Source organism: Tinamus guttatus, unplaced genomic scaffold (assembly GCF_059628265.1).
Source record: "Tinamus guttatus ecotype Peru unplaced genomic scaffold, ASM5962826v1 Tinamus_guttatus_pri_ptg000074l, whole genome shotgun sequence".
Classification (NCBI taxonomy): domain Eukaryota; kingdom Metazoa; phylum Chordata; class Aves; order Tinamiformes; family Tinamidae; genus Tinamus; species Tinamus guttatus.
The window spans coordinates 634402-643379 of NW_028288608.1; the positions used below are offsets into that span (position 1 = coordinate 634402).

The following is an 8978-nucleotide window of genomic DNA, read 5'->3' on the forward strand; positions in this document are numbered from 1 at the left end:
GGAGGTCGGCAAGGTACCCTGCTTCATACAGGTTTCATTACATAGCCATATGCCATCTCATCTAACTAGCGGCATGCATGCATGGATGAGAGGCCTTGTCACTGTCCCTCCCTACTATGCAGCAAAACCACATCCATGGTTACGGGCATTGGATGAATGAGTGTGCAATGAAGACGCTGTTGAACTTGACTCTCTTCTGGTGGGAAGAGTCGTGAGAGTTGTAGAATAAGTGGGAGGCCCTGCGTGAATATAAGGTGTGACACAAAGTGTGTGTAAAATGTCTGTTGGGGCTGGGAATGCTCCGCTGATCACGTGGCTGCCAGTCAAGTGGGAAAGTAGGGTCCCTGAGTTGGTGCCCCAGTTTGGTTGGTGCCTGGCAGCTGACTTAGTGCTGGTGTGGCCCAGGGGAATCTGACTGTTTAATTAAAACAAAGCATCATGAAGGCCCATGATGGATGTTGATGCAATGTGATTTCTGCCCAGCATTATGAATGCAAAGGTGAAGAAATTCAAAGAAGTGCAGGTAAATGGCAGGAGTAACTATGACTATCCTAGGATGGGACCATAGTTACTAACTGGGCATTGCTGCAGAGGCAACACCTCCTGGCCGGTCCCGCTGGAGCCCAAGTTTTGGGTGACTAAGCTTGCCTCTGCCCCAGTCTTGTTACTCTCTCCCTACTGACCAGAAATCACCAGCTGCTCAGGAGTATCTCAGGGTGACTCCAAATTTATGTGAGCCAAGATTATTCATCTCTAGGTCATAGCCCTTTCCCTTGGGGCTTCAATTTGGCATCCCAGTTGAATTTGAGGGATTGGTTCTTCTGAGTTAATCCAAACCGCTATAGACATGTTTTCCAAACCAGTGAAACCCTGGGGTGTAAAGTTTGTTTCTGGGAGCACACAGACAGAGGAATTGCCCAGTGATACTGCAAGGACACATCCTGCAGTTGTTAGAGCTGAGCCTGTGTTCCATGTTAACCCAGAGGTCTATGACGTGTTGGCTGCTGGAGGCTTATCTCTGAGGACAGTTCTGGAATCACTCCCCGTGGCAGAGGTGAAGCCCAGTGAACTAGCATCTGCCTCTAGGCCTGCAATCTCTTTGCCTGATGCTGTCCTGGGTGCCTCAGGCCAGGCAACTGAGGTGGGAACATTAGTCGTCCAGCTACCACTAGACTACCCAGCATGTCCATGCTGTGGTACCAGAGTGGAGAAGATGGCAGCCCTAGCTGAACATTTAAAGAGGACCCATGGCCATCAACGAGTCCTTTATCAGTGCTCCCATTGTGAGAGAACAAATGAGAACCATCATAGTATTGCCTGTCACTTCCCAAAGTGCCGTGTGCTCCCAGCTGAACCAGAAGAAGGACCCTCGGAAGTCCCGGTGTGGCAGTGTGAGGAATGCAATTGGAAGTTTAAGACCAAAAGCGGCCTCTCTCAGCACAAGAGACATGTGCATCCCATCATGAGGAACCTGGAACGGACTGAGCAGTCTCTCCCTAAGGGACAGGGTTTGAGAGGTATGCATAAGAGCTGCTCGTCTGAGGAGGAAACGGCGCAATTGATCGAACTTGAAGAGAGATTTAAGAATATGCGCTTTATTAATAAGCAGATTAGTGAACATTTGCCCACAAAAACGCCAAAGCAGATCAGTGATAAGAGGCGGCAGCTGGTGGCAGCAGGGAGGGCTTCGGTGCTGCCAATAAGAGCTGATCCAGAGCATGGAAGGGACACACACACTGAGATGGAGAGAGTGGAGGGTGTGAAGAGGAAATACAGGTGAGGGATTGGGGAACAAATCAGCCCTGGCCTCTCCTATCCTTGGTGGATATTCTTCTATACTCATGAGTACAGATAAGAATTTTAAATTTCCTATTTTTTTAGCAAAGATTGGGAGATGAAGCCTTCCATTGGAAGGGAAGAGTAAAAACCTTCACACAGACAACAGAGCTTGCTGTATCTTGTGGAAATGCTGACTTTTGTTGTTGCCCTGCTCCCTTGTGTTTGATGTAGAGGTTGGGACAGTAACATCTTCTTCGCAAATGATGCTGTCACCCAGCTTTGTCAAGCTGGATGGAGTGCCTTTCCAAATTCAAGGGGATTTCGTCACATCCCATGTGAAACAACGCAGGAAGTGCCAACTTGAACCCATGCCTGCAAGAAAGGGGAGGAAGTGGATGAAGCAAAGGGCCATGAGACAGAGACACTATCTGCAATACCAGCGTCTTTTTCAATTAGATCACAAGAAGCTGGCTGGTGTTATTTTAGATAAAATCGAAGCACTGAAGTGCCCCTTTCCAATGATCGAGTTATACTGATTTGTTCAGAAGGAAATGGGAGGAAGTGGGCAATTTCCTTGGACTTGGCAATTTCCAGGCTGCTGAAAAGGCAGAAAATTCTGCATTCAAGAAATTGATCTCTCCTAGGGAGGTCCAGAAAAACATGGAGGAGATGAATAAATGGTCCATCCCTGGGCCAGATGGCCTCAGCTTGAGGGATATTCTTAGATATGACCCTCAAGGAAGTCACTTGGCTGAAGTATTCAATCTTTGGCTGCTGGCTGGGAAGATCCCAGATAGGATCAAAGAATGCCGGACAATTTTAATACCAAAATCCACTGATCCAAATAAAGTGGAGGACATGAACAACTGGCAGCCCATTACCATTGGGTCAGTAATATTAAGACTGTTCGAATGGATCTTGACAGCACGGTTGCAGTGGGCATGCCTAATTAATAGCTGCCAAAGAGGGTTTATCATAAGCCCATGCTTTTCGGAAAATCTCAAGCTCCTCCAAGTGTTAATCAAACATGCAAAAAAAGATCATAAAATGTTAGGAGTTGTCTTTGTGAATCTGGCCAATGCCTTTAATTCAATTCACCATCAACATATCTTGCAGGTTCTCCAACTGAAAGGCATTGATGGTCATATAATTAACATCATCAGGGATCTGCATAGCAAAAGTGGAACATGGCTGGCTGTTGGGGGGGCATGCTTGGAGAAAGTTAAGATCCTCACCAGAGTGAAAATGGGAGATCTCATGTCCCCTCTTCTCTTCAGCCTTGCAATAGGTCCATTGCTGTACAAACTGGAGAAGAAAAAGGATGGATTTAAGTATGGTAACAACTCTGTATCATCACTGGCATTAGCAGATGATCTGGTGCTATTAAGTGACTCATAGGGAGGCATGCAAAGAAATCTGCGAGTGGTGGAGGAGTTTTGTCATCTTACTGGACTGAAAGTGCAAGCTGCCATGTGCCACGGTTTCCTTATTAGCCCCAGAATAGACTCTTACGCTATTAGTGACTGCCCACCATGGGAAGTGCAGGGGACTCCATTAGATATGATCGAGCCTGAGAGCTTTGAGGAATTTTTGGGTGTGGGAGTGAAGCCATGGGCAGGTCTCTCCAGATCAGAGCTACAGGAGAAGCTTGGCACCTGAGAGAAGAACATTGGGGCATCCCCATTAAAGCCACTGCAGAAGGTGCAGATCTTAAAGGGCTATGCAATCCCACGCCTGCTGTCTGCAGCAGATCATGGTGGAGTGAATGCCTCAAGCCTCCATTCCCTGGACCTTGCAATGAGATCTGCGGTGAAGGGCTGGCTTCATTTACCCTCCAGTACATGCGATGCTATCTTGTATGCCAGCACTACAGACGGTGGGTTAGGAATTATGTGTCTGGCGAGCCACATTCCTAATATTCGAGCTCAATGGCTGCAGCGAATTGCTCACTCCAGTGACAACATCACAAGAACTATTTTCCTGGAAGAAGGAATCCAAGAGGAGTTGAGAAGGACATGGATTGCAGCTGGAGGGAGAGCGGACAATGTTCCATCAGTATAGGAGGAGATTCCTAGAGTGATTCCTGACACTCCGGTGGGTGTTGAGACAATGTCCGAATGGGAGGCTCCGACTCCCAGGGTCATCCATCCAATACCTAGCAAGTGGAGAAAAAGAGAGTTAGAAAATTGGGCCAATCTGGAGTTACAAGTCTGTGGGATTACGAACTTTGAGAACAACATAATCAGTAATGATTGGCTTGTGCATTACTGGAGCATTCCCCACTGGCAGATCCTAACAGCGATCCAGCTCTGCGCCAATGTCTTTCCCAATGGGAGTTTTTGGCAGGAGAGCTGGATGAAGGGGCGCCAAGAGGATGCAGATATTGCCCTGCTGAATGGGAAACTTGTTCTCATATCACTGGATACTGCCCTGCAGTTCAAGAGGCACGGATTAAAAGGCAGAAGATGTTGCGTGAAATGCTGGCCAAAGAGGCCAAAAGACTGGCTGGTATATTTAGAAGCCAACCTCAGGGATTCCAGAAACAAACTCTTCAAGCCAGACCTGCTAATGGTGAAAGGACTCCATGCGAAGGTAGTGGATGTGACCATTTGCTGTGAGAGTGGCTTAACGTCTCTGAGGGATGTGGCTGTGGAAAAGGCACAAAAGCATCGACATCTAGAGGAGCAAGTGAGGCAAATGAGAACAGCCAGCAAGGTGGAGTTCCTGGGGTTCCCAGTTGGGGCACGTGGAAAGTGGTGTGAGGGCAATGACGGACTCCTTGCCGACCTGGGACTCTCCTGCCACCGTCAGAAGACAGTAGCAAGGCTCTTCTCATGCAAAGCTCTTGAATCCTCAGTAGATATTCTACACATCTTTACTAGAATAAATAAGCATGTTTAGTTTCTTCCAGATGTCTAATGTAGTAAGTGATTTTGTTATACTATGGGTTACATACTGTATGTAATATGTATTTCTATGTGAAGGCAACAGTAAAATTCTTCAGACAGACAACATGAGCTTGTTGTGTCTTGAGTACTGGTGGATTTTGCTTTTGCCCATCTCTCTTTGTGGTGAGCTTGTTGGAGGGATATCGAGATGTGGTCCCAAATGGCACATGCTAAAGAGATTTGACCTGGGTGGATGGGCCACCTCCCAAACTCCTCCTGCAAAAGCACCTGCATCATACAGGGTTCAATAAATAGCCAAATGCCTCATCATATGATCAGTGATGCATAGGAAAGAATGAACAAGATTGCCACTGTCCCTACCTAGTATCCAGTGAAATGACAACAAGGGAATAAGTTGGAGGCCCCATGCACGTACAACCTGTGCTGTGGGCTGGACAGTGGTGAAATACTTCTATTTTGATTGCTTTTGCACTTCCCTGGTGAGATGCTAGGGGGACAGAGTGGGGAGGGTGGCAACATTAATACAATATGTCAGCAAATGATAAGCACATGAGGACTTGAGGACTTTTACAATTAACATAACTTGTCATCATCATCTTTAGAAGAAAAGAGAAGAAAAAAAAGAAGAGAAGAGAAGAGAAGAGAAGAGAAGAGAAGAGAAGAGAAGAGAAGAGAAGAGAAGAGAAGAGAAGAGAAGAGAAGAGAAAGGAGAAGAGAAGAAAACAGAAAAGAAAAAAGAAAAGAAAAAAAAAAGAAGAAAAGAAAAGAAAAGAAAAGAAAAGAAAAGAAAAGAAAAGAAAAGAAAAGAAAAGAAAAGAAAAGAAAAGAAAAGAAAAGAAAAGAAAAGAAAAGAAAAGGAAAGGAAAGGAAAGGAAAGGAAAGGAAAGGAAAGGAAAGGAAAGGAGAAAAGAAAGGAAAAAAGAAAAGAAAAGAAAAGATTATAAAGGGATCAAAGGAAAGGATGTTAAGATAGAGAGCTTAACAGGTTAACTGTGTAGTTGTATCAGAAGCAATGAAACCATGATACCTATTCAACTTAATATACCTGGGAACATCAAAAAGATGTCACACAATTCTTCGAAAAAGCCACATTAAAAATAATCTTTCTGAGAATTAGGCATTATATCCTTGCATATTTTAATATTTATATATTTTTATTCTACATCTTCCTCCTGTTTATGGGAGCTTCCTGTACAAATAATCATTACCAATATTAATAGGATGTGGCTAGAGGAAAACTCATTTTATCAGTTCAACTCCCCACAACATCATTAGCTTTCTCTGCCACTGAAATGCTATGCCTTGGTGTTTTCTGAAGTAAACCCCCTAAGATTCAGAGGCTTGATCCCAAGAGGAGTTAGCAAAGAGACAGGAATTTTCCTTGGCCAGAAATAAATGTGATCACTTCAGTGGCAGAGAGTACTATATAAAGAAGGAAGGATGAAAATTAATCCTCTTTGACAGCAGTGCATTATATGGCATCTACTCCACTGCTATAGTTCTCTCAGCTTCGGGAAAGATACCGTTTATTCAGCTAGGAACTGAAATGAAGAAGAAATCATACTGCAGGACTCTTCTTTGATTTTTTACTTTTTTTAAAAAAGGAAAACCTACAGGATTTCAGAGTAATCTTCATGCAGACATTAGGTAACCAGCCTTCCTTTGTCCCTTCCTTGCTGCCTGCCTTCCCCAGAATTTTCTTTGCTTGCTGTTTTCAAATATGCCATTCCTTTCAATGGGCTGGTACACAGGTGGCAATTATAGCGTGACTATCAACCCTAGAGCTTACAGCAATTCCAGCATTTGTTGAAGGGTCTGGAGTGGGAGATCAAGTAATTCTTCTGTGCCCTTTTCCACAAGATCTGATGCAAATCTGTGTCCTGGATTGGTATCTGATGCACCTTGTAGAAGAGGGCTCTAGGGAATGTGTAGAGTAGCTCAGGATGGAAAGATAGAAAGCTACTGCTAAGTTAGTGTCTCTTTCCCTGCAGGCATGGAGAACCACACAGAGGTGAGGAAGTTCATCCTCCTTGGCCTGAGCAATGTTCAAGGGCTGCAGCAATTCCTGTTTATGCTCTTCTTGCTGCTCTACCTGTCTAGCCTGCTGGGGAATATGGCAATCATGATTGTAGTGGTGTGCGAGTCCCGGCTACACACCCCCATGTACTTTTTCCTCTGCAACCTCTCCTGCCTGGATATTTTCTACTCCACAGTTACTGTACCCAAGATGCTGGCTGGCTTCCTCTTGGGGCACCCCCAGGACATTTCCTACACGGGCTGCCTAAGCCAGCTCCACTTCTTCCACTTCCTGGGCAGCAGCGAAGCTTTGCTGCTGGCTGTCATGGCCTATGACTGCTTTGTGGCCATCTGCAACCCCCTGCGCTACACCCTGCTCATGAGCCCACGGGCCTGCCTCCTGCTGGCTGCGGCCACTTGGGCTATGGGCTTCCTCCACACTCTCATGCACACGGTCATGACCTCCCAGCTCCATTTCTGCGGCCCCAACCGCATCCACCACTTCTTCTGTGACATCAAGCCTCTGGTGAGACTGGCTTGCAACAGCAACCAGCTCAACCTCAACCTTCTCAGCATCATCACTGGTGCCCTTGCGATAGGCCCTCTTGTCTTCACACTTTTTTCTTACCTGTACATATTTTCCTTCCTCCAACTGAAAGTCCGGTCCATGGAGGGAAGGAAGAAAGCCTTCTCCACTTGCATCTCCCATCTCACAGTAGTCGCCTTACTTTATGTCCCTGCCATTTCTAACTATGTGCCACCTTCCTCAAGGAATTCACCCAAGAGGGACATGATAGCCACTCTTATGTATAATGTTGTCACGTCAGTGCTCAACCCTTTGATTTACACGCTGAGAAATGTGGAGGTGAAACGTGCCCTAAAGAGAAGACTGAAACAGAATATGTTTTGCCATGCAGCTTCTGTGGGGTAGTATTCAGTGGGAAATGTAAACAGAGGAGCTTTTGGCTCTAGACTGTGTTATGCAGAAATCTCCTTTTCATTCTCAATGGCTTGAATACCTTCAGAAACACCCTACATATTGGATGTGGTCTCATGTCATTGGATGTGGTCTTGGGCAGTATCAACGCTGAAAGATGAATATACATTGGTGGAATAGGCATTCCCATTCATCTGGCTGGAAAAGAGAAGTTGCGGAGAAGGATACTTAAATAAAAACAGCTTTGTTTGGAGTGGTTTTCCCTCCAACTCACCTGATTATTTTTTTCAAAGAAGTTCATCTTTTCGTAAAGCCAGTTGAGAAGAAAGGATTCAGTTCTTTTCATGTGTTTCAGCTGTCCATATATAGACGTGTAAGTCACGCCATTTGAAATGCTACAGGGATCTCTTAGCTGGTGTCTCTCTGATTCTCCAGAAAGGCAAAGGTCTCCCATAGGCTCTGCACCACATCTACCAGCCCTGTATGGATGTCAAATATCCTGGGGCCTCTAAGGTGATGCTAGGCACCTTTGTGTAGGCAACTTCACTTGCCGGTAACTCACATAATACATTATGTCTTTCAATACTGGCATTTGGTGCAAATGGACAATAATCAATAATACAGCAGCTAGTTTTGCTCTCCATCAAACAATGCCTGATGATATTTTTAGGGTTTCCCCTTTTCCTGTAGACAAGAGTTCTCCGGTAGCATTTACATTGGCTTGCAGTCACTCTCTGTAACTTTACTGCCCAGTGTTTTCTGATAGTTTCATTTTCAAAGTTTGAAGTAGCAGCACCTTGACAATGTAGCTTGGTCCATTTCACAAATTCCTCCTCTCTCCAAGTCTGTAGACTTGGAAAAATAGCTTTTGGAAAAGGGTCTCTCATTCTAAGACCACCTCGCCTTCTTCACATGTGACTGGGATCACTTTGATCACTGTTTTATCCGAAACTAATGGTTTCTAATGTTTGTTCCACTCAGCTACCATCCACAGTCCTTTAAAATCTTTATCAATATCTTTCTTTAGTTCTACTGATAAAATAATGCCATATGGGGAGTGGAGAACTCTATGCAGCCTGCCAGCCTGCCCATTTGGAATTCATAACTGCCAACCGAGTGATTCCCCAAGCCACTGTCTTTAGTATTTGGGTGGAATGTGGAGTCACAGATACAGACAGGAAAATGACAGCAGCCTTTAGCTGCTGACTGAATACTCAAGGCTGTGGAGGCACACCATGGTCCATGAAATAGCTTGACTTTGCAATTATTTCACCCTTCAAGATACTGACCTTCTGCAATGGTTTTAATCCAGCGGTAGCTTTCCATCCACCTTAACC

The 8978-nt window shown here is 45.2% G+C and overlaps 1 protein-coding gene across 1 annotated transcript; it reads left to right on the forward strand.

Annotated features, from left to right (window-relative positions):
* The first annotated feature begins 6681 nt into the window (after nt 1–6681).
* LOC148595712 (olfactory receptor 12D1-like) lies at nt 6682–7635 on the forward strand. Its single transcript, XM_088519833.1, has one exon. The coding sequence runs from the start codon at nt 6682–6684 to the stop codon at nt 7633–7635; it is 954 nt and encodes a 317-aa protein (XP_088375959.1).
* The last annotated feature ends 1343 nt before the right edge of the window (nt 7636–8978 follow it).

What these genes read in the sequence shown, in the direction of transcription:
- LOC148595712 (XM_088519833.1), top strand. Translation starts at nt 6,682, where the DNA reads ATGGAGAACCACACAGAGGTGAGGAAGTTCATCCTCCTTGGCCTGAGC.